At 44.3% G+C, this 26,290-nt stretch overlaps 1 protein-coding gene across 3 annotated transcripts in view; it reads right to left on the bottom strand.

Moving 5' to 3' along the window:
* Positions 1-1,541: 1,541 nt before the first annotated feature.
* LOC119464581 (twisted gastrulation protein homolog 1-A) overlaps positions 1,542-26,290 on the bottom strand; it is a 43,553-nt gene continuing 18,804 nt past the window's right edge. For 2 of the 3 annotated variants that reach the window (XM_037725610.2, XM_049668971.1), the window contains exons 2-5: positions 14,918-15,131; positions 10,785-10,982; positions 6,284-6,491; positions 1,542-3,563 (exon numbers count right to left, since the gene is read on the bottom strand). In XM_037725610.2, coding sequence (XP_037581538.1) covers positions 3,365-3,563; positions 6,284-6,491; positions 10,785-10,982; positions 14,918-15,125 — 813 coding nt within the window. In that variant the 5' untranslated portion in view covers positions 15,126-15,131 and the 3' untranslated portion in view covers positions 1,542-3,364. Of the gene's footprint in view, positions 3,564-6,283; positions 6,492-10,784; positions 10,983-14,917; positions 15,132-17,466; positions 17,689-26,290 lie in introns of those variants that run through there. The other variant, XM_037725617.2, reaches the window with a different exon arrangement.

Here is a 26,290-nt window from a genome sequence, read left to right as displayed (position 1 = left end):
TAAACAAATTCCGCCCGTATCTCTATGGCCGCCCATTTGACATGATTACTGATCACCATTCGCTGTGCTGGCTGTCGTCCTTTAAAGAACCATCCGGTCGTCTTGCGCTTCAACTGCAGGAGTACGACATTCGAGTGCTGTACCGTTCTGGCCGAAAACACTCGGATGCGGATGCCTTGTCTTGTTCGCCACTAACAGACGAGGTTACCTCCCCAAAGGCCCCACTGTCCGAGTCTTCCCTTGCTGCCAAGGATATCCTTCTGGAGCAGAAGAAAGACCCTTGGATTGTGTCAATGCTCAGTTTCTTGTCCACCGCATCGACAACCACTACCAATCGCACCTTACGTCGCCAAGCACATCCAAGCACATCACTTCTCCATTCACGACGGGCTCCTGTATCATCGTAACTACCTCCCGGACGGCCGCAAATGGTTGCTGGTCATCTCTCGACATCTACGTTCGGATATTTGTGCAGCGTTCCACGACGATCCCCAGTGCGCACATGCAGGTGTACTAAAGACAAACGCACGTCTACGCCTTCGTTACTACTGGCGAGGGATGTATCGATTCATCCGCCATTATGTCCGCTCCCGTCTCGTTTGCCAACGCCGCAAAGATCCCCCTCGTCGTTCATCCGCTCCATTGCAGCCTTTGCCTTACCCAGCACCTCCACCAAATGTTACGAAGCACTTGGGGAAGTCAGCATTCGCGACTAGAACGATAAAGCAGCAAGAGGTAGCACAGCCGATCGAGCACCGACACAAGGCTTATCTCTCTCTCACAGACACATCCCCACTGCTCCTTATTTCACAGTACAAGTGTATTGTTGCTTTTGATACTGGTTGGCAGCTTCCATCAAATTTGTTATGGCTTTGAAATTTTCTCTAGAGCCTATAACTGGTACCTATGCCCACATTATTCGTGCTAAGGACTTGCACTGCAGTTTCTCAGTCTCTTTATAAAGCTAAAAAAAATTATTGCAAGATTAGTTCACTTAGTGGCTGTGAAACTTGCTTAATAGGGCTATTGATGTTTGAATAACGCTGAAGAACCATTATGAAAGTCATTCATTTAAGAGCAACTCCAAACTTGTCAGAAGGACGTCACTCTTGTACCAAGCTTAATATCTTGCAAAATACTATTAGGTTTTACTTTTTCACTGTACCTTTTATGAGTGAAATAGGAACTCAATTGCAAGTATTATTAGTGGCTTGCCTGGGTCCACAGTACCATGCATTTATCGTCGTGAGGAGCATGGCTCTTAACCATTTTCTGCTTCAAAGTTCTAAGAACCAACCAATACAAGCATAACAGCAGATGTACCAGTGATGACGCAGCTTTCATGTGTTGTTCCTCTACTGCGAGTCACCTATTGTAACTGTATGCATGCAGTTCCCCTACTTGCATTCTTGTTGAAATAGTAGCATAGTGCGTTACGTTTTGAATGCATTTGCAAAGTGAACAGTCACTCAGTTTTGATGTTTTTGTGAAATAGCCTTCGTCAGTGATACAAGGACTCTGGTGTAATAAATAGAGGCAAGTTTTGCTCATTACGCAAGAATTTTATTACACATCATATAACAAAATCTACACTGCTTGCACTGAGTAAAAACAATTTTGCTGGCACGTATGTGCGGTCTCCTTTTTGTATCTAGTATATTAGTGAAACAAATTATGAAGGAACATGAAGGTTATCTTTAATGGAGATCAAAATTTACAAAATAACTTTTGCAGAACAGAAACAATGCACAAAAAAGCATAATTTGCTGGGTTTCAACGTACAAAATGCAAAGATGGAATGAAAGCAACTCCATCAGTACTGCAACTTTTAGGACTAGTGTGCTTGTACCACAATAGCAGCCAATAAAACAAATGATGGCATAATTGTTTTTTACTTTATGTGTTCGTATTTTAAAACATTACCACAGCACCTAATTTAAGCATGAAATATCTGAAGCTCATAAAAACAGGCTACTACAAGTGCTGCTGCTGTTAAGATTGCATTAGAGTGCCATTGTAAAATGCAAGAAACATTTGTGAAATGCTGGCTGGTGCTCTAAGAATGCAAGCATAGTATATTTCATGCACATTCAGACATGTTCGTTCGGGGCTCATGGCATGTGACAGTGGAGACTCATGTGGGAGAACATCACAAGCTGGCACAAGAACTGCGAGGTATGAAAAGCATATTTTTACATGACCAACCAGGGTTTCAATTTCTTTCATGCAGAACTTTGTGACAATCCTGGGGAAAAGAAACATTCGGAATACTGCTTACAAAGCACACTCAGCACAAATTATGATTCTGTGTTTTGTACATGTGAAATAAAGTGACACAGCTCTGCATAGTTCCAAATAATGAGGCATTCATGCTGCACTGAACCTATTGTAAGACAACAGATAAACATGCCTTCAGTTTCTGAAGTTGTTAGAAAGGTGAGAATATGGTATCGATTGATGCCCCCTGAGTGTGACTATCTAATCTGCTGCATGGCGGTGAAAGATGATTAATGATCATGAGTCACTGGAACATCTATTCTGCCCAAAGACTGTCACAGAGGACCCTCAAGCACACTGCTCTGCAGTAATGTCTGCAAATGAGGCCCATTTTTTGGCAGCAAGGTGGCAAGTTTCACAGGTACGTGGTACCACTGCCTGTCCAGACTGTCTTTCTCCTAAATAAATATAACAATGTCACAGCATATAAAAAGCCTCGTTCCCCCCTGCCTGCAGGTAGCAGAGATGTAGAGATGTAGCACAACAACAGCCATTACAGCTAAACACTCGCATATACACACATACGCACACTTCACATACACTTGCACACACACAGATCGACACACATGCACACTTACACACACACACACATTGAAGTATTGTACTTGGAACATGCAGACGAAGCCTAGCGATGCCAGTGGGAACAGCCATAAGGCATCGGTTGACTTGTGAAAACTGCACCAGCTGGCAATGCTCAAAGCGTTGCACAGACAATCGGTTTTGAGTCTTTACGAACATTGCCGAAGTACTGAAGATGGCATTTTTTCAGTCCACTTGCATCAGTTGGGCTGTTTGTAGGAGAATGCATTCCACTACGTTCAGAGAATGCGTCTGCTGTACAACACACAATTGGTCCCTAGGTTCAATATATTAGGCTACTACGCGTGCACTGTCCTTGTAGAGATGCAGTCTGAGTGTTTGTGAGTGGCCCAAAATTGCTGCAGGCTTGCTTGCTTAGGCTGGCAACCTGAAAGAGACACTTGGCAGTCTATGTACACTGACTACAGGATCCCGGGCACCATTGGCACGCACTCCCGGCACAGTTATATTGCACCAGCAATGTGCAGATGGCATGGTGGCACTGTCCTCACGTAGAGTTTGCGTTATCGGCAGCAGATGTGTCTACCACATTGTTTCTATTGTCTGCCTTCTCCTTGGCACTGTAAGAATTGTCACTGTAGTCAACATGTTGGTAAGTATGCCTGTCAGGATCCTCAATGGGTACCTCTTCATCTTGCTCATCATCGAAGTCCATCAGCTCCTTTGAATAGGGACACTGGAGGCACCTTTCAGAAAAAGAGGACACTGTGTCAGATGCCAGTGAATCTCATATGCATATGTGTGACCTTTGTGTGTTACAGAACTTGCACCAATGCAATGAAGAAGCTTTGACAGACTGATAATGCAGCCACAAGCAGTACCATTTGAATGAGGAATGGTGTCCCCAGGCTTGTCATCGACAGAAAGCTGAACAATGCTTGAAGCTCAAAGATGTGTCTGATATGTTCAAGCCAAATGGCTGTGCACACAAATGTTTCCCTACAGTGCTCAAAACCGGCCTATTTGAGTACACTGGGCAAGGTACCAGCTCATTTGTTTTTTCCTGTTTGCCAAATCATTATTTAATGGTAATTTTGCAGGTCATTGTTAAATGTTTCTGTACTAATATTAAGTCTTTGCTGACACTCTAAGAGTATAAAATTGAGGACAGTTTTTATTTTCTTAATCTTTAATGGCTCTGTGACTGTTGTAGTTACACCTGGAGTGACCGCTAAACTTATGACACATATGGCACACATTAATATTACTGCAGAACATCCAGAAACCCACATTGTGTATATTGCAGCATGAACTGAATTCTTAAATTTAAAATAAAGAAGCAATTTTGACAAACATCACCACAGACTCCAAACCTTATCAGTAGCTCATTTGGCTGCTTACATCTGTGCCAGCAACACTAGGCAGATTTGCAGAGAGTGGCCAGATGCTTGGTCCACTTTATGAGTGCTGGAATTTGACAACTTCCAAAGTGAACTTTCTTGTTTATCAACTATACAGGCATAGTAACAAATTCAGGAATTGCAGAAGCATTAATCACGGACATGCCGTGGTGGTGCTACAACTATCAGCTTAAGTACAATAACTTATTTTCAGAAGCATTAATGTTGGGCATGCAGTCCAAAAACAAGAGGGAATGAATAAGCTTGAGAATGCAACACATTGTGCTACACAACACGATAACTTGGCAGTAAAGGCACTGTGCTGCTGAACACAAGATTGCAAGCTCAATTCCCGACCACAACAGTCGGCATTCCCGCAGCATCAGATTGAAGAAACACCCTTGCAGCGAGGTTCCAGTGCATATTAAAATTGAAAGCCAAAATGGTCAAAATTGAAAGCCATCCAATATGAATTCCTCATGGGCCGCCGCAGCCTTTGGTGTAAAGTCAATAAGCATAACACTGTTTTCAGTAATTTTCTTTTCCATTGCCATGGCACTTCTCTTCTTTTGGTGGAGATAGTGCATGATGGTAATTCATCATGCTGTGGGCTGCGTGTTTGAGACTCCTGCTCTACATCGTGGGGTTGTGTACCGAGCAGGCCAAGCACACCGAGGCAACTCTGACAACTCAGATACGATCACAATGACGGCCAGGAAGGAAATATGTACAGTGTAGACCGCTTATAACGTAAGTCGCCGGAGTCGTGAATAGCCGCACTATAAGCGGTACCGCACTATAACCAAAGCAACAATTTTTAAGGCCCGCACATATGCAAAACATGTGCACCGAGCCGCCACGCGTATGCGACAGTCAAGGAATGCGGCTAGAACGTTTGCATTCAATGTACAGTTGAATCTCGTTAATTCGAACCAATAACGCGACGGCGCCTCCGACCGGCATTGCTCCGGCACTTAGGAGAGACCCTTCAATGTCACGCGCGAACAAAACAGAAAAAAAAGAAAGAAAAAAAAAAAAACGCGGCGGAAATTTCACCCTTTCTCAAATGGCAAGGTCGCCGATTCTGCGTTGCGGTGGAACATGCGTGTACGTGCCAACGTCTCAGCCACGCACCGCAACCACGCGTAGAAAATGGCAGTGAACCCTTCTTTCTCCTTTATGCTTCCTCTACTTTCTAGTCATGTGTTGAACTTGCATGCTGCGGCTATGGCGCAGAAGGAAGCAGCGGCGCTGTCCCAGGTCGACCAACGAAACTGCCCACGCCAGCAAACGCCCGCTTCCCGATAACGGCAGAAAATGAAACTTCGGGGAGCTGGCGCCGGGCCGGCTGGAGCGGCGGCAGGCACGCACGGTGACAGTCGAAAGTGGGGGAGCTACGAGGGAGGACGAGGGGAGCCACCGAAGCGGCAGAGTTGGCGAGGCGAAATCCGCTTCCCTGCCGCCCTCCTCCCTCGCATTCCACGGTCTCCGCGTGCGCCCTTCGCCGTGCTGTGCCGGCGCCGCCCGCTCCCTGAAGTTTCATTTACTGCCATTATCGTGAAGCAAGCGTTGGCCGGCATTGGCAGTTTCGTGGCCCTCGCTCGCTATGCGCGCCGTGATATTTCACGACTCACACTGAAGATTCTGGTTTCAGCCTCACTGGCTGTTCGTTCGCACCACGTGTCCTTCTCCTCCACTTCGTCTCTCTTTCTTCCTCGAGCACTCCTTCGGGCGCCCATTTGAGGGGAGCGTTCGCCGTCTCCGCTGACTTCCGTACTCCCAGGCAGCCGCACTGTAACCGGTATTTCGTTTCCCGCAACTGCACTATAAGCGATACGTGTATACATGGAGTGCTATAGGAAAATTAACGGGAGTCTGAAAAGACCGCACTATATCTGGTCCTGCACTATAAGCGGTTACGTTATAAGTGGTCTATACTGTATCTTTACTCTCCAACAATACATATGCACATAACACAGAGGGTGCCACTTGCCACCTTGTGGCAGGTCATGGATGCACACAATATGGCATCACTTGCTGCCTTCAACCCGAAAAATAGCACTAACCTGCTTTCATTAATTCCGTAATTGATGCACATGCTGCCAACACACTGGCAGCAACCATCATGGAACCACCTGTAGCTTGAAGCTCCCATGGAGAGGCACGACTCTCTGCACTTGTTCAGCGACATGCATTGTGACATGAATGCCACAGTGCAGTTCACTTGCACATCTTCCTCTTCAACTACTTCTGATGTATTCCCATTTGACACCACTGTAAGAAAATTTGAAAATTAAAAAATGCAAATCAAGACAGTTACCAAACACGTGCAACTGCTGGCAAGCTTGCTACAATGCTTAATTTGAACCTTAAAAATTCCTTCATTTTCATTGAAGATTCTCAGCTGCCAGCAGAAAGAAAAATACCTTACGTTCAAGAACAACATTTCCATAAACTTTACTGTAAGTTGAATGCCATACAAAGGTGAAGGGGCCCCAATGTTACAAATTACTGCAATTTAAACAACCAGCAAAGTTCTGGTTTATAGCTTGGTTTATAGCTGGTTTATAGCTATTACAGATACAAGAATAGCACTGTATGGGTTGCTTTAGCAAAAATGGGGGTTCATTTTTTACACTTGCTGTCGGCACAAGATGTACTTGTCCCAATGATGTAAAAAGCAGTCTTAGACTGAGGTAGCCACATGTATTCATTGTGTAATTATGCATAATGAAACTTAGCAGGAGCTGGAAAATAAAGGACAGAGTTAATAATACACAAACCACAAGGGCAAATTGCACTAAATGGCTGAGGACTTTAACTTCTCTACGACATTATCTATAACTCCAGTGCCATATGCCACCTGAAGCTGAAGAAGTTGCAAAATTGCATCTGTAGCTTCAAGGATGAAAAGGCGTATCAACAAAAAAAGCACAATTTACTATTTTTGTTATACATTTGTTTAGCCTCGTGTAGCAATGCTTTACAACAAAAAACATTCGGAGCAAGAATGTGCACTCGATGGCTACATGAGTTTTTGAAACTCTGTAAACCATTAATGGCATCAAGTTTTGCTACAATTACATTTGCCTGTGTAACAGCAACCTAGAGCCAAGGTGTGAGGCATTTTGTCTTTTTCTGTGCCCGTGTATCTGGCTTGGGCATAAAACACATACATCCTGCACCAGGACGAATTTTCCCTCAATTGCAAAGCGTTCTTTCTGAGAAACCTGTATGGGTTTTCTTTGTAGCTTTATGCTCAATTCGAGTGAATGACAATGTTTCCCCTTAATTATATTTCCACCATCTTCCGGATTCCGCAAAACTGATTTGCCAAAACACATCCTAGTTTTGTTCACTCATATTAATAGTCTGCAATTGGTCCAAATTTCTCGCATGCATTACAAAACCATTCTTGTCGTGGAGGTGGTAATGAATAATAGTGCAGTAAGAATGCCTTTTTTTATCCTGTGGCAAGCAACTGCTGCCCATCTGCTGGGTCACACAAGATTATAAAGCACAGGCTACTCGCATAGTGCTTACAGCAAACAAACAAGCTCTGAAAATTCTCTTTCTTAATGATGTGACAAATGCTCTTCACAAGGAGTTTTCCAATAAAGCAACTGTCTAAGTGCGTTGTTCCCACTTTGACAGTTTCTTAGAAAATACACTAGCACCATTTTGCCACTTGCTCTTATGCGCAATATAATCACATTATTTTCCAAACTTGCTATTTGTTGCTGGCAGGCACGATGAAGGGTCTGATATTATCATGTCACTTCACTTGAGATGGCCATTAAATAGCTTAGCAATGCTTTCAGCTCAATGCACTAAGTTAAGGTGCCTTTTGTATTAGTGTAAAGAAACAATATTTTCATCGTCAATGTTGGAGTTGAACTTGAATCTAGGTGACAGTACTTGTATAACTTTGTGGGTAAAATGTGCTATTTTGGTAAGTGGCAAGACAGAATAATAAAAAAAGAAAGCGTTAATCGAGCATTTGTTACAGCCAAAAGAAAAAGGAGGTTTGGTTATGCTCTTCACTTCAAAAAGAAACCCTGATTCACATGACAGAAACTGGACACATGCAGTATCGTTGTACAGTCAAGAGCTTACTTTGAGCAAGCTGCTGCTTAGCACAAACAACTTTTCATTATAAAAGCCTATGGCATACAGCCACTAACAGCAACCTGATCACTACATTAGTTTGCTTAGAACAAATGAAACAAAGTGCAGTGCAGTGGCATGACAACTATTCAACGTGTACACCACGAGGCACAAAGCAAGGCTTACTACTTGTACATCCGAAAAGTGGCAGAATGGCACAGGGAGGCACTAAACATTTCTCGGGACATATTTCAACTTGTAAGGCCACTTCCCTCGTGTACCTTATGTATTGGAACAAAGTATGTACGAAGTAACTGTGCAGCCACCTGTACACAGCTGCTGATGTCAGCCTTAAAGGCACACTAAAACTAAAGACAGGTGGCAATGCCGCCTTCAAATTCCCACACCAACTAGCTATGACGTCGTTGATTTTGATGCAGTCTCCTCGGGCCTAGCTAAATTTTTATTAGTAAAAATGAATTGCATTGTATTGTAAAAGAGCCAAAGACTGAACTTTGAAAGTTTCAAGAACTTTTACAGACCCACAAAGGCCATAGTGCAAAAAAATACTTTGTCATCTGTCACTTCACATTGACGTACCGACTTTGGGGTTTCCATGCGAAATTCAAAAATGAAACTTTGATTGTAATTTTCTCTTCTAATAATCAACCTACTATATTTTCCAGACTATAGTTCACGGACTATACAAGTTTTAAAGTTGGAATATTGCTGGGTGTGTACTCCACATTTTATTTATTATTGGAGGCGCTCTTGACGAAAATGAGGCCAGAGTGTGCCTGAAAATTTTTCCCGGACTGAATCGCATAGCGAAAACGGTTCTGCAAAGATGATTTATGTGGACAAGCAATTTCTTCAGCTCATATTAACAGGCTGTGATATGCAAGCGAATGCTGATTATGATAAAGTGGCTGCTTTTCAGTGCTAGAAATTGTGAGTGCACACATTTATACGCAACTTCATATATGCAAAAAATACAACAGTTGTGATGGCACTGAAAAGACGAGGAGCCTTCAAAGAGTTGTTCAAGCTTAGTGTATTCAAGCGTATGCGAGAACTAAAGATTTTGAAGGCAACACTGAGGAACGGTATGTCGAATTCAACGTGCTTGACTTGTTTTGTTCTGGAAGCCCCGATGAGAGTGATTCTGACGGCCTTTAGAATTAACTACTATATGCAGTACAATAAAGGACCCAGACTATTTATTATTTCGAATACCTCGAAAGCCCCTTATAAAGGGGTATCGGGTCAATTGACATCACAGAGCAACTATTACTCATTGACTATGACTTTATGACAATAGAGATTTTTGCTTAACTACTGTTTACAGGTTACAGACAGGCTCAGAAAGCGTATTTTCAGTCAAAGTGCTCCTTGCGGACTATACAGCAGGTTCCACACCTTCTGTATAGTCCTGCTATCTTAGAAACACATTTTACTTTAAGCGCAAATTGGGTGTTGCGGATTATACACCGGGTGCGGACTATAGTCAAGAAAATACGGTAGTGCCACAAAATTAATCAAACTAAGGCTCTTCAAGAACACTTTACATTTAAACTAATTCAATAGAGCAACTATTATGATAAAGCTAGCACACTGTGACACAGTGACAGCGCTAGGCTTTGTATGGCAAGCATCTGAATAGTTTGGTGGATCATAAGTTATTGGGTACGTGCTACTTAAAGGGAAGCTGAAGAGGTTTTAGAATGGGATGATTGAAGGGGGCTTGGATGGCTGACACAGTACAATTAAACTCCTGCACTTATTTTCTCGATTATGTGCGTAGCAGCGCCGCAATCGCGGTTTAAACTTTCATCGAAGCTCCGCCCCCTTCGCGCGGCGAGTGTAGCGGCGAAAGACCGGGCACGAGGATGACGTCAATACAGGGGTCACGTGAGCGCTCTCTTCGAATCACGCTCCTCGCCGATACCTAAGAAGACGTCAAGATCGTCTTTGCCATCAGAGCCCGTTAAACGACCCGCGGCGTCTCCCGCAGACGCTGCAGCTTGTTTTTGCTAAATTAAAGCAACTAGTGGTGACTTCTGGCCTGTTAAACTGTGATTTTCGTATTCAGGGGGTGAAAAACTATAATAATTCGTCTAAAGCTCTTTTTTTTTTTTTCAAGTGATTCAGCTGCCCTTTAACAGACCTAAATAACATGTTTCTGGCGAAAAATCGCCATTGTAATTACTTCTGTGCTTCAAGCATCAACCCTGCAATAGACTGACTGCCTCCACAGTTGTTATAAGTGCAAGTACAATTACACTGTATTTCTCGTGACGCTTTTTGTGCCACAAAAGCAGTTTGTTGTAAGCAGGATTGGCTGTACTATTCTTCAAATCATGTTGGCAATTTCTTTCTTTCTTTCTTTTTTTTTTTTTTCAGATGGCTTGCTTTCTAAACCAATACATGCAGCCATTGTTTTGAAGAAACATCACTTACCAGCTTTCAGCTTGATATCTTTGTCATGCACAGGGCTGTACAATGCCACATGTACAGGAAATGTGTAGGACCGCCATCTCAAGGAGCGGTCAGCTTCCTCGGTAAGGAGGGCAAATAACCCATGCGTCGGGTCCGGCAGATCCTCTATGTTGGACTTATGACTTAGAGAGATGGTTTCATTTTGTCGCGGGCACATCTCTGCGGGAAAAGAAAAAATACACATTAATAAACATATCTTCAAATGTCTTATAGATTGACTACAGTTGAATTTATATTATCTTTCTTAGCTGAAAGTAACTTTACTTAATATAGATGCTGCAGTGTTTGAGTAGCTCAGACATTTCTGGTGTTGTACACAGCGCAGGATAAAGTAGGGGGAGGTGGGGCAATGGGGCTGCAGCCCTTGGCTGTGTAGAATTTCTGTCTATAGCAGCAACATTGCTGTGGATGGTAAGTGCCTGTGTACTCAGATTTTGGCAAACATTAAAGAACATCCATTGGCTGAAATCAGTTTGGGGCACTCCACTACGTTTACCCTCAAAGCAGATGCCATAGCATTAGGACATAAATGGTGTACTTTATAGGGCTTACTCAAATAAGCTTGCCTTTGGTTTCTTTGAAAGCACAGTTTTCAAAAGGAATTAAGAAAACTTAGAACATGTTATGATCACATGTTTTCGTACACTTGAGAAAGTTAGCCTAAATATCAAATGCACTTAGTGCTTCTGACGATGCACATGCACTAGTTTATAGAAATAAATTGTGGTAGTACTCGCTCATTCGTAGCAGAAAACAATAAAATAAGCAGGGGGAAAAGATGTTGAAGGCCTTTCTACATGTCACTTCTGAGCAGTGTTGTACAGAACGGCGTTCCTGGAACTCTTAGGAGGAACGAAAGATTGCCACCGTTCCGTTAAGGGTCGATGGAACTGTAACGGTAACTCGTTAGATTTACGAAGGAACGGCAGAGGGAACTGCGTTCCTTTTATAAACGTTTGACGGCACTGAACAGCACATACGCAGCACCGTCATGCAGGGCGGATGGGCGACCGTGTGAGGCGCTAAGAACTACCGCTTGCCTGTCACGTCACACTATGGTTCATTGTTTTCGTGAGTTCTTCGTTATATTTTTTAAGACTAGGCTTCAAGATTGTCACGTGACAATCTTCAGTGATTGTCACGGGTTCGTTTGTCGGGCACCAACATCCGGATGCAACTCTTGCTGAGTTCAAACAAGGGACTCTAGTAAGTTGTGAATACGTATTCTGGACATTTTCTTCCCACTCATACTGCAATATTGAGTCAGTATTCATTAAACGCATATCTATTGTTCCTTTCGATTCGGTTTCTTGTTGCAAGGAATTTAATTATATTGGTTGATGTGAGTAACTTTCTATTTGCGCATCTGAAGTGCAGACTGCGCATTTGAAGACCTAAGCTGAAAGTGTCATATATGTGCAGTTAGAAATGTCTGGAGTATGTCCGGTGCTCCCTGAAAAAAATTGTTAAGGAGCGTTTCTTTGGATTCTTTTTTTATCTCGAGATAATCTGCTCACGGCGATGTTCAAATTTGTATAATAAATGTAGTTCAATGTGAGTTTTAAATTGCTCCCTTTATTTCGCCTCAGGATTATCCACCACTATATTATAATTTAAAAAATCAAATGTAACGGCAATGTAATGACACATTCCAATGTTCGAAGTGTAAGTGGAACGCGTTCCTTTCGCATTGAAGGAACTTGTAACGGGAACTCATTTCAAGGCTGGGAAGGAACGAGGAACGAGCTTTCGTTCCTGTTTTAGAGGAACGTGTAGAATACTTCTTCTGAGACAGGGTTTCAGCAGTGTAGTTACAAAGTTTTTCTGACATCTAACTTAATATGTAGGGCACATGCTTAGTGCTGTAGCCACGTGTTCTTTACAGTGATCACATTTCAATGTATTGCAATACTTTGTTTCACAAAACACTTGAAGGTCAGTCGCACCACTGCCATAATGGACAAGAGCACAGAAAACTGCACAAAGTACCCATGCACCAGCCTCGAATGACATTTACAGACTTGCCAACTTTAAAATCTGAAAAGTACGACAGTGAAAACCAAAAAATGAGGAAATTTTGTGACAATATTAAAAATTGTGGTATTATTCAAGATGCTGACTATTTATTTTGGTCCGAATAAATTGAGTGGGTTCAAAAAATCAGCCTCTGGGAAATTAGTCGGTGAATGTTTTTGTATTCTTTTGAAATCAGTTTCTGCCTTAAATTTAACCCAAATGAAGACTCATAGAATTATTCTTGTCAACACAAAAATTGTAAAAAAGCTCCGCAGAGATTTAGTATTTCACAATAAAATTGTAGAAGTTGGTAGGTATGCATTTACGTAAGGCCACACAAGTAAAGATCATAACATGAAACCTTGAAGGTACACTAATGACTAAGCACTAAATCAATTTCGAATGGCGTTCTTTTATATCGTCATTTTCATCCATTTGCCAGAAAAAGGCGAAAGCGAAACTTCCCTTTTCGAAATTTCGTGTGGAAACCTCAGTGCCAGTATGTCAGTGTAACGTCACAAATCTCTGTTTATTTTCTCATATTGGGACTGCCTTGGCTCAGAAAAAGGTCTCAAAGCTTGCTAGGTTGAGCCTTTGTTTTCTTTAGGTTACAATGTACTCTTTTACCAATAAACAATTAACTAAACCTGAGCAGTGCTGTCAAAATCCACGATGTCACAGCGAGATGGTGCAGGAACTTCATGGCAGCATAACTATTGGTCTTTGGTTTTGTGTATTTATTCTCTTATCAAGTCCCGCCCCCCCTTCCCTCCCATATCATGGTGAGAGTGGCCATTTCGCTATTGCGCAAGCATAATTTGCGAATACAGCTTGACCTAATATTACTCTTCAGCGTTCCTTTGCATCTTTAGTAGTTCACAGAGCTTTTACAACATATTTGGCGTCTGTACGTGTACTATCACTGCCCATGTTTGTGCTGACCAGCATATTTATACATAAGTTTTTGTTACAATTGTGTATAATGAAAGCTTTTAATTTTTTTCTGGGAGAGCTATTTTTTCACATGCTGGACAAAATGGTTGTTACAATTTTGCTAGACTATCTTGAGGGTACAGAAGATACTAGTATGTTACAACTGATTCAACAGCAGTTGACAAGCATGCTTATTGACACAATATACAAAACTTTCAAGAAAGCAAATATTCTGCACAAAATATGGTTACAATTACTTTTTAATAGCATTGCAGGTTTAAGCAACAGTCCTTCTCTTTTCTTTTTCAAAAAAAAAATTATAATTTCAAGTTACCTTGCTGTGTTTTTTAAATTTATAATGGCATTTATAATATTAAACATGAGCTAACGACACTAAATATGAAAATTATGGCATAAAAGAAGGACTTATCCAAAATCGGCTACCCTGCAGCATCTCAATCGCAATCCCCTCCCCCCCATTCCCCCCCCCCCTTTTTTTTCGTATTTTCACAATACATGCAATGACATTTTTGCTGAAGTTAACGCTTGTATGTTAACATGATTGGAGTCAGTCCACTGGACCAGAAACGATTGAAAAACTGAAAGAATTAATTCCAGCAGGAACAAGTATTGCAAATTGCTGCACACAGTCTCCCAAACTAAAGGTGCAGTGTTTGTGCTGCCACAGTTAGTTTCGGCTTGATGCTGCACTGCATGTTTGTTATAAAATAAGCACATGCATGTTCCTATCCACTGCCGGTCACTGTGATCAATGGAAATAAAAAGAAACGTGCATGTGTGTGTGTGTGTGGACAGCTGTTAACTGTCTTCCTCCTCCATAGCTTCTGAGAAATGGTCTTGGTGTTTGTTTTTGGAATTCTCAAACTGCTTCGCTATGCACCCTCACCCGTACCCTTTTCCTGAAGAGTCTGCCACAACCCCAAGTGAGATCAACAATTTAGGAAGCACTTCCTTAAAACATTGAATTGAATGCATACTGAAACATTAAATGCATACCAAAAATTGTTTTGACGAAGTATACTTGATGTGGACTATGTACATGTACGCTTCTCTGTGTATACTGAGAGTAGAAGCTGTAGAAGATAACAAAAACCATATGTGCCTGTGGAGCATGTTGAACTCACCTACACAAGAGCAGCATTCAGTGTAGAGATAGTCGAGGCAGTAGAAACAGTCTCTGCTGCAGGTGACGTTGAGTTTGTCACACTTGCACGATTGTGTTAACATGCACTTGCTCACTATGGATGCACAAATGGCTTCATTGCAGGCCAGGCTCAGGCTCAAGGCACACGCCACGGCCACTGCCAAAGGCAGCAGCACCTGCTTCAACATTTTGCTCTGAAATGCACAAAAGGTGGGCTGTAGCTGCAGTTACAAACAAAATAAAATTGGCACAATAAGTAATGATGTGTGCTCGCACACTGGAAAACATCGCAGCACTTAAGATGATACAATAGAGTCAAGGAGGTTAACCAGGAATGTGCCCAGATGGCTCAAAACATCAAAGGCTCCATGATGTGACAGGCAAGACAGTGCAGCAAAAAAAAAAAAAAAAAAGATTGAAGTGGACTTCATCAGAAGCGCAGAACCAGCAGACATATAAGTTTCACTTTTGTTGACCTGTCACTCATGCCTTCTTCCAGGTGGAGGCAAGATCGTAAATCGGGTGAGAGGAAAATGGAGTGGTAATGCTTGTTACAAAGCCTATGTTCATTTGCAGTGGCTCACTTAGAAATGGTGCACCACAGTGTTTTCACTGTTTCTGTTTTGTAGTCCTATGCAATGCAATGTTTTCCATGCATCATTAAAGAATCAAGAATCCCAACAATTAGCACTGTAACTCTTAATAAAGTCATTAACACTTGATTCATCCAATGCTCACATAAGTTTTCATAACAGGAAAAACTAGATAAACCTGTATTTCTTTGTGGTGTAGGCCTGCAACATGGAGTTGAGCGGTGTGGTTGTAAGTAGCCATCACCAGTACAGAGTGAGCCCCTTCATTTCGAACTACATGTTTTGACTATGAGAAAATCCAGCTTAATTGTGGCTTTCATTCTCTAGAAACTTCTCTCTGCTGAAGTCTGGACAGGGCAGCCTGGCCACAATATTTTAACCAGTGCATATGGGTCAGTGAATATCCCTCTGAGAGTGAGTGTTCAGTGTTTCAAAACCACTCTACAAGAGCAACAATATTTGAGACAAGGCCCTGCCTGCTACAGGGTTCCTGCAGCATGCCTGACAGTGAAGCTCAGGAAAGTGAGGAGCAATGTCACATAAATCTCTAAGGCTTTGCATCAAGATTCTATAGCGGCCCCAGTACATGACACAACAAGCCAGTTCACGTACGTGGTAGCTTCAAGACTTTTGATGATTGTAATGCAGTGAGAGCACAATTTCAAAGCAATAATTTTTTTTTTTAGCTAGCACTAAACTAAGGAAAGACACAAGCCCTTTCATAACTGGTCAGTGAGATTACTGGTAAATAAGCAAAAGTAAAGGTAATGTCTTAAGTAAACAAGCAGAGGTAAACACTGTCTTTTATGATATTCCAACTGCATACTTAGCATATACACAAGCACCCTCCTAATCATGTGGTATTTTCTTCAGACCAAGTGCACCCAGATACAGCCATATATGGCCACACAATATGATCAAAAAGGCATGTTCACAAGTTGTGCAGTTTTTACAATGCTGTTTTCAACATGAAATAATGTGTTCTGTATGGTGCACACACAGTACTGACACATCTTATTGAAGCTGAATTTGCGAACTATCGCTGTACTTTTGACTCATACAGCATGGGTCTGCATATAGGTGCCAATAGTTATTATACAAACCTTGATACTCAAGATGCCTTTTCAAGAAAACGTAAGACACATTATTATTTCCATTCATTGCAGATTTCTAGCAGGACGCTCAGTGTTTATTCCATGCCCGTTGTGTGTTTTCCGCTTGCACATGTTCTGTAATATACTTGGTTGTGTGCACTGCCTAGTATGTCAGAAACATTAAAGAAATGTATTCTTGTTCATGCCTTTGTTTATTGGAGGCAGCACAAATTTTCGGCAACAGAAATTTGCTTTTATTCGGTGGCACACAAAGCTAGTCGTGAGTTCTGCGATTGTCAAGATGACAGCATGCATGGCTGAGATGCTGTATGCAATTAAGAAAATTTTGGATGCAATGTTCGTCAGCAATAATTCCAAGGCAAAGGCATAAAACAGCAGCTTCTGTCATACAAAATTAACGAAATCTAAACACGGAATTAGGCGGTTAAAACCGACTGGTTTCAGCTCCCGTAGGACACAGGAAAGTTCAGTACAGGTCCGCGGTGGCTTCGCTACGTTCAAACTGTTACCCATCACGTAAAAACGAAAAGGCGGGCAGTGGTCGCACGGTCATCGTATGTTTACTACCGGTAACCTATATATGACGGCGCGCGGAACCGAACAAAACACGAACACGGCCTTCGAGCGCGCTGGCACGAGTGCACGAAAGACTGCGTGCGCTCGGCCATGCGCGCTTGGCGAAGTCCGCCAACTCTGGTCCGAGCCACGTTGCCGCAGGAAGCCGCCTAATTTAAACGGCCGGCTAGACGGCGCGGCGGCGGTAGCAGTTTATTGGGCGGCCGAGGGCGGCACGTGGTGTCGGCGCCCGGGCCCCGGCTTACCTGGCAGCTAGTCGGCCGGGGCGGGCCGAGCGCGGCGGGCGCACGCTGGCTCGGGCGTCATGGTCTCGGCGGCGCGCAGGCAGTTATCAGGCGACGCAACTTGAGAGAGGGGCGCAAAATGGAAAGTTGAGCGTCCAGTGGTTGGACGGAGCCAAGTGGGCCGCGGCCAGCCGCGTGCCTCGGCCGACGGGGGAGGGCAGCAGCCGAAGGCGCGACTCCCCCTTGCGTGCGGACGAGTCCAAAGAAGAAAGCCCCAGGCAGTGCAGGTGCAGGATTCCTGCGCTCCCGCCCCTTCGCCCCCCCTCCCTGCACTCGGTGGCTTCCCACAGGGGTGGTCGTTCCCAATGTCCCCAGAAAGAGCCGACGCAGGAATGCGCCCAAAGAGGCACAAAAGCAAAGCGGCACAGGTGTTGATTCCAAGGCAAATGGGGGTCCATCGAGAGCCCACATTCCGGCCCAACGAAAGCTCGAACAATTAGTCGCGTGCGTCTCCCGGGACCACTTCCGGCGCACTCAGGTAGGTCTCTGTCAGCACGCCAGACACCGGCGCGCTCCCAATTAGATTCGCCCCCCCCCCCCCCCCCTTTAGTAGATAACGGCCTCTTCAGCGGCGTCAAGTGGCACGCATTCGGCTCGCACGTCCTTCACACTCCTGCGCAAACACGCGGGGCCGCATTGTTGTTTTTTGTGACCCCCCCCCCCCCCCCCATCGCGCGCGCAGTACCGGACTACGCTCGGCGCGGACTTCCTCTCTCTCTCTCTCTCTCTCTCTCAAAAAAAAAAAAAAAAAAAAAGAGCACTGCGCTCTTGATGTCCAACGACAATGATCGCGTGAGGGTGATGGAGGTGACGGTTCCAGGGTTGTTTTTCTCTATCTCTCTCTTTCTCACTATCTCTCCCGCCGGAAAGCAAGGAGGGGTGGCGCAGTTTATCGGTTATTTACTAGGTCCGATTGGAAAGAGTTTCATCTTGCGCCGTGACCCTTGGGTGGCATAATTTAGAGGCGCAACTGCGCGGCAACCGGTGTAACGGTTATGTCAGTTTACTTGCATTCAGTGTATTGTTATTTTCGGCATCGCTTTACCACATTTCCGGTAGCCTGCTGTGAAGACGTGAAAACCTTCGATTAACTGATTTATTACTCTGGCTAGTGTTGCAGCATTGAATATGAATTCTTACCAGCTGCTCGTGTAACCTGGTTCAATGCGCCCAAGCATAACTGCGTACTTTATTATTATTATTATTATTATTATTATTATTATTATTATTATTATTATTATTATTCTCTCGTACTTGGTACAACCTGGCTTAAGGTTGAGCCCTCCCACTTGTCGTGCATGTACGCCTGTGATAAACTTGGACCGCTAAATATCTACTTGCTTCCTAAAGCTGCGACATGAGGACTCCTTTGCTACTATCGTCATCGTTCTTAATCGTCTCGGCGCTCTGTGTAACCTCGTGGACTTAAGTTGACACCCGAGTATGGTCTACCGAACACGTGGCTTTTTTTTGACCGCCGTTAGTACACATAACCTACAACTTGCAGAAACTAGCACAACCGTAGAAGTACCGTGCGCACCCTGGCTGAACGAAACTGCTAAGCAATGATATTCGACCCAACATTTGTTTGACCTATTAGCGCTGTCCATATCAACGTTTGTACTACGTTCGTTAGCGGTAATTCGTTAACTGCCAAAACGCGTAGTGTCACGTGGAGCCGCAGTACCCGAAAGTCACCATTACGTTTGTAATGGCCCACTTGTTGCTTTAGACGAAAAAACGCCGTCTACCACCTGCTTGAGCATGCCTTGTTCCGATGTTGTGGAAATCATTTCATATTCGCGATGTAAATTACACTTTATAGCAGGGATTATGCGTATGGTCGCAAACCACTCGTCTCCTGCATTAGTCGTTCTTCGCATATTCTTTGTCACGTAGACGTACAGCGAGGCCACAAAATTTCATGTCAGTAACTATACGATGTTTTATAATTATTATTCTATTTTTTACACAATACAGAATTTTTAAAATTCGCATGTGACATATAACATAATTGTAGTCTTTGAGCTGGATTACACGATCGAAGCGGCGGACATTACTTGTACGTGAAATCGAGATGTATAATCGAATAATTAACAAAACATCACTAATAAGTTTGAACTAATTACACTGCGGCATCTATTGTAATCTACGAATTGTAGTCGTTGAGTTAGCAAGGCATGTTCACTTGGAACGAATTCTGAGGATGTGCCGGTACGGGTTTCGAGATATGCGTCATCAAAGTGGCGGTAAAGATGCACTGTTTTTCCACTTACTTTTTTTTTTTTTTAACAAAACGCCGTTTGATGCATTGAAGCACAAAAGTAACTGCAACGCCCATGTATTTCGTCGCACACTTTGGAAAAGAATATCTCGAAACTGGTGTCATTATGAAAATTCGTTCCAAGTGATACACCGTGCAAACTCACCGGCTACAATTAGTTAATTAAAATATGTGCCGTAATGTAATTACTTAAAAATATTATTTGTGATTTCTAATTACTCGATTATGTATTTCGATTTCTCGTACAAGTAATGTTCGCCTCTTTCAGTAATCCAGCCCAAAGACGAATTATGCTATCTGCCATTGACGATTTGAACAAAAAAAAATTGCATAGTTAAAAAACAGTTATAATAATAAACACTCGATATAGACCCGGTAGGAGCTTGGTGAGTAGAATGGCAAAGACACTGCATTCGGCTGTGAGAAACCCGCCGTGGTTGCTTAGTGCATATATGGTGTTGGACTGCTGAGCACGAGGTCGCGGGATCAAATTCCGGTCACGGCGGCCGCATTTCGAAGGGGGCGAAAACACCCGTGTACTTAGATTTAGGTGCACGTTAAAGAACCCCAGGTGGTCCAAATTATTTCGGAGTCCCCCGCTAAGGCGTGCCTCGTAATCAGATTGTGCTTTTGGCACGTAAAACCTCATAATTTCATTTTTTTTTTCGGCTGTGAGAAAAAGTGTGCGTGCCTGCTTGCGTGTGTGATGACAGACTGTGCGCATACCATGTCACTCAAATGCTCAGTGTCATACACTGAACTTGCATGCTTTTCAAGACGAAAATAACCGTCGCATTCTCCAGTGACCAGAACGGACGTCGCCACTGTCCCATCTGCAAGAGTCGAAGTTGCCAATCGCTTTCCGTGCACCGAAGAGAACCCTTACCCGGTGATTTCAACCTGTAAGAAGCGTTGACTATCTCCATTATTCCACATCCCAAACGCTCAGTACCGCGCACGGAAGCAAATCCCTGTAGAAGCCAATGTACGCGCTCTAATGTCAAAGTTAAAGTGGCTTCGCGCGCGGCCGCTGCTGTCTCGGGGGTGCCCGTGCTGTACAGGAAGTCGTTTGTAGCGCTGTCGGCATTGTTGCACCGTACAAACGTAGCAGCTAATCTCACTTTCTAAATGTCTGGAGCGTCAACAATGCCACAGGCAGTTGATCTCATTTTGGTAGCGGCCTTTAATATTTTGGATGTATCGTGCTCAGCGATTCAAACGCAATAATCTGACCGCATGGCTACCGGCGCCTTTTGCGCCACCGGTCAGATGTGGGCGATCGTTTGAGGGGTCTGGGGGGCAAATGCAGTTCCAATGCGTCACAAAGGCTCTCGCTTTCATCGTATACCACAAATGCACCAGGTCGGTGTCCCCAGCGCGCAGCGATGGCGCAAAAAGCGCCGGCAGCCATGTACTCCGAGTAAATGGATCGCTGAGCCAGACATGACGGAGACGCGCGTTTGAGCACACCTGGCGACAGAGGCGAAACGAGACGTGTCCACAGGTCTTCGTGAGGCCTTTGTTCTCTCGCGCAGTGCGTAGTGTGACGATGGAGGCGGAATACACACTTTCTGTTTGCCGTTCATCTATTGGCAAGGTGCCCGCATATTTGGTGGTGCTACATGGCTCGTCGGTTATGCGCATGGGTTGAGCATCGCGTGTATGATTCATCGGGCAGCGAGTGCAGCATTAGAAGACGGAGCAGACACACAATCCGGCTCGTTCGTACAGTTGTGACAGGCGCGGCCGAATATTCTAGACGAGCTACGCGATGTTGTCACTTCACATTTCAGCGAGCATTCACGACGTCTCCACTTACCAGTTATCCCAATGGAAAAGGCATAAAGAGTGAAAGGGAGTCACGTGAGGAAATGTTGGCTTTGGGGGTTTATTTGGCAAGATCGGATGTGCATCCCATTTAGAGAGAGAACTCGTACAGTTTTCTACACTTGCGCAATTAAATAGCGTGAAGGACAGCAAAAAGGGGAAAAAAAAAAAAGAGAGAGAGAGAGAAAGCTTATTGCGCGCTGAGGTTGGCCAAGGCGGCTCCGTATGGAAGGCCCACTTTTGACTGGCTGTCAAGAAAATCCAGTTACGTAACGGCCTGTTCAGCGTCCCTGTTTCAGTTTTTGCATAGTTGCGCAATCAGCATGACGCGCAAAGAAGAAAGTAATGAGGTGACGAATGGTTAGACAAAGAAATGAACTTTGTAAAAATGTGTATGCGTGTGTAGAGTTGACCCACGTCATGAAAACTGCCCCTTTTCAATTGACTATTTCCAAATGTTTACAAAAATGTACCAAAACCAGCTAGTGCCATTAGCAATTCTGCTAGTTATTGGCCTATGCGACAAAGGCAGATTTACGGGCCAGTCAGGAGCGGACGACGGAAACTTAGTTTGTTTATCGTCAGCGCACCAATTATGTGATTTTTGACAACTTGATTAAGCGAATTAGTTTTTGTTAGTATACGCGTATGGAATGCTTAATACGTTCTCGTGGTACACGGGACACCCCTTTTGAGTAATGCAATTACGCATCTTACGAAAAGTTTTTTTTTTTTAATGTCCTTGGGATACCAAGGATGTTATCCGATACATTGCGTTTTTCTTTTCTAAGTATTAAAGCCGCATCGCGCGCTCAATAGCAATACATTTAATGGAAGTGGATCCACGCAACTACACAGCATTTAAAACTACGAGTGTTCATGCAACAAAGAAAGATTACGATAAAAACAGCTGAACGATGCTCAACGTTGGAGAAATCTAAACACGGATTAGTGATTGAATATAATGGTTTAAGCTTAAAGTGACACCTCAATCAAGTAGTTGAGCGATAAAAAGTGTTATTACACGTTGCACATTGCAGATTGCAGTCATTTTTCTCTTCCGTTGGGAGAAAGTGTCGAGTACCTAAGCAGGGGAGGTTGCGGTCGCCCCCACCGCCTTCAAATCCGCCCCTGACACGCAATTAATACGGAACATTATTGCTGGTCAATTTCAAAAACAATGCAAAATTTGCATTCGAGTACAGGCATGGCTTCGATTGAGGAATAATGTCCTGTTATTAGCTCAGTTTTACCGCGTACACTTGCGGAACGCTTTTAAGCGTCTCATCGTGACCCTGAGCTATCCCAAAGTTTTTTGATGGAGCCATCTCAGCGCAAGCCCCTTTGTCGTGGTGAGTGCACGCACTGCCCTTACTGAATTCAGCCCAATGAGAGAGAAAGAAAATCAGTGGTTACGCTCTACGTGTGCTTTTGCAACGTTTACGTAGAAGGCTAAAGCCAGTAATTTTATTTTTACATATCTTTAGGTCTGAACCCCTCGCTCCCAGCCGAGGTGCTCCGACTGCGAAAACTCATCTCGCGGTGTGGCGTGAAGACGACGCCAGATGGCCAACCGTCGCCCTTCGACCTAGAGCTGCGGGTGAATGACTACATGCACCCTCGGCCGCGCAGAGCACCACACAGCGCGGCAGCACGCGCTAAAGGCATTCCTGTCATTCTGGCGCCCGAACGTCGTTTTTACGACGCGTGCGTCGCGCATTCCAGCGGGCCGTCATCGGCGGCCGTTTTCGCCGCCAGTGCATATGCGGAGCCACGGCGTGCGCCAGCGCTCGCTGCCATCTCCTGCCTCCTCACGGATGGCCGCACGAGGAGATGGACACGCTGTCGCCGCCACCAGAACTCGCCCCGCCGAGAGGCGCCCGAATGACATTGCGCGGATATATCGCGCATTTCCGGCGAGGACGCCAACTAGTTCGCGTCCTCTCCTCCTCGTCTGTCGTGGCCGCCGCGGAGGCAAGGGCGCGCAAAACGGCCCGGCACGCGCTGGCCTCGTTCGCGCATCAGCCGCTTGCTTCCTCCGGCCGCGTCACCGCGCGCAAGGGGTCCGCAGAGCGATCTTCGTAGCGCCACGCAAGCACGGCCCACCACCGCCGTAGAAAGCACCGACTTTCTCCAAAGTACGCACCGTTTAAACTACGAGGGATCACGACGCGCGCGAGAGAGCTCAAGGTGGCTTTCAGGTGTCCTACTTCCACTTTCGGGTGTGCTAGGACACTCGAGTTAACGTTATCTCTACCGGCATTGTCAGGGGGCCGGCCAACCAACCTAATACTGAAGGGAACAAAATTAACGTATGTTTGACTGTTTCGTTTCAGTTGCATGGCGAAGAAGCTTCGTGGAGCTAAAAAAAGGTAAGAACGGCAGTGACCTCTCTGTTGTCACACGGTCCGGTGGTAAGGAACAACCATCCGGCCCCGTAACTAGCACATATTATCACCAGTGCTTCTCTTCATCCGGTTTGTAGATGCCGAAACGAAATTTTGGCTTAGCGCCCATTGGATCCGATCGCGACTGCAAAAAGACGGCAAACCGGGAGCTGACGTTTTCAATAAAATGGTGCGCACTTGCTCGTTTGCGTGGTTGAAATGTCGCACAGTCGTGCCGCTAGCAGTGTGTTCGTTCTCATTTTATTCGACGTTCTACTATATACACGAAGCGCCTCGAATGCCGCTTCTTAATCGTGCGCAACGGACTAACATCCACTTTGTCACGGGCATCACGACATTGCTGCTGGTCTGATTTCAGGTAGTAAGGCTGCTACAAGTATCCGGTATATTGAGCCGACGTTTTGCATCAAAATAATTTTGTGTCTGCTAGGTATCGACCGCAGTGTATCGGTTCACATTGTCCCGACTCCATGCATCATGCTACAGAGATAATGAGGGGATATAAAACGAGACGATCGATCGAGTGACAAAAAGCTAACGCAACAGCGCGTAGTGTGTCAGGCGAGTGTTAGTGTCCTATAAGGTTTTCTTCAATTTTTTCTTTAAGCTTACCGGAAGAAAGCGCAGGTGACAGTTTTGCGGTTCATTGACGGGCTGGCGACCTTCGTTCCATCTTCTTTGAATGAGTAGTACAATGAAGTGGTTAACAGAACGTACTCTATAGTAATCATTTATAGATTTTTAGAGGCATTGCAGCGAAGATGTCGTACGGTGCACGTCGTAAATTGCAATCAACGCTCTAAGTCCCTTCTAGCGAAAATCCCATGTGGCCTAATTTTTCGAAGGTGGACGAGAACCAGACTCGCGGCGCAAAACATCGCGCTCAGGTCAGTAGTGTGTATGACGCGCTTCATCTGGTGAGTTTTCTCTCACAAGGTTATAAATGCCACTTCGCGCGTGACCTCTGCTGCTTCAGGGCCGTGCTTTCGGTGCTACATCGTTTCGTAGCGTGCAACGCCGTGGAATATACGCAAGAAGTTCGGCAATCAAAATGCATCACGTTCCTCGCGTTTCGTGGTCGCACATGTTCGCGTGAGCCTGCGGCAACGGGCCGGAAATGAAAAACCCGAAAAGAAAAACACGGAAAAGCAAATTGATCTAAAAACAACGCCATAGAACACAGCTTTCTCATTTTTAAGGATTAAAAGGTTTTATTTTTTTTACATTTATTACTCAGCCTTAATAAAGAACAATTTCATATAATTGCTGATATACACCAAAATCTTTCCTGGCGCGAACGCAGCTACTGCAAGAAGTCTTGCTAGCCTCCACAGAGTTTTTTTTTTTTTTTTTTTTTTTCGACCTCCACAGAGTTGCTCACTATATATATGTATGAAACAGTATATCACTTCCATTACTTTTACGCTATATTAACGGTTTCTGCAACGCCATCGATTGTTAGAGTTTTTAATAGGCCGGGAATACGTATACTGCACCCTCAGTAAGCATTAAATGGTGCACGAAGGACATATTTCGCAGGTTACGCCTTATGAGGGTGCAGGGGTGTTTTATTTTGGCAATGCAGTAAAACTGATGGCGACTATACAAAATTATTTCTGCAAATGTCTCTTGAGATTACTGCTCAATTAACAACTATACGTTGCTCACTAACACACAAATGCATGCACAATAGGTTTCGCAAGTGGCCGCGTATTTATGCAAAACACGAACCGTTCCGATCGCTGCCCTCGAGTGTAAGGCTACAATACCGATTGCGCAGCTATTACTACGTCTCGCGAAGTTAGCTGCAACTTGTGATACTTGTGATCTGTTTACTGTCATATGTGCGTTGTTATGTGCTATTAACGCGCTTACCGCATTATAAATTGGCGAGTCTTATGGTGATCTCGCGCCACAACGCTAATTTTGTCGCATATATAGCAGTTTTAATGCGTTAGCATTAGGAGTGTCAAAGTGGAAAAAAGTGCATGTGTGTGAAGTGTTGAAAGCCGGTCGCGTGGTGCGTTTAAAACTGATCCTGTGTCCCCGATAGATATACCTGTCTCTTTTGCACTAGTCAGTACAGGCGTCGTGCATAATTAACTGAAATAAATATTCCTGCCGTAAATATATGCGTCTGCGTTTGACTGTTCGATACTTACTATTGGTATTCGAAAAAACAATTATATTCGCTCACCTCTACTTTCTATGCATTGAAGCACAAAAGTAATTGGAACGCATGTAGTTCGTCTCAAACATTAAGAAC

Source organism: Dermacentor silvarum, chromosome 1 (assembly GCF_013339745.2).
Source record: "Dermacentor silvarum isolate Dsil-2018 chromosome 1, BIME_Dsil_1.4, whole genome shotgun sequence".
In the NCBI taxonomy this organism is placed as follows: Eukaryota; Metazoa; Arthropoda; class Arachnida; order Ixodida; family Ixodidae; genus Dermacentor; species Dermacentor silvarum.
This window is presented reverse-complemented; position numbering and strand designations above follow the sequence as displayed.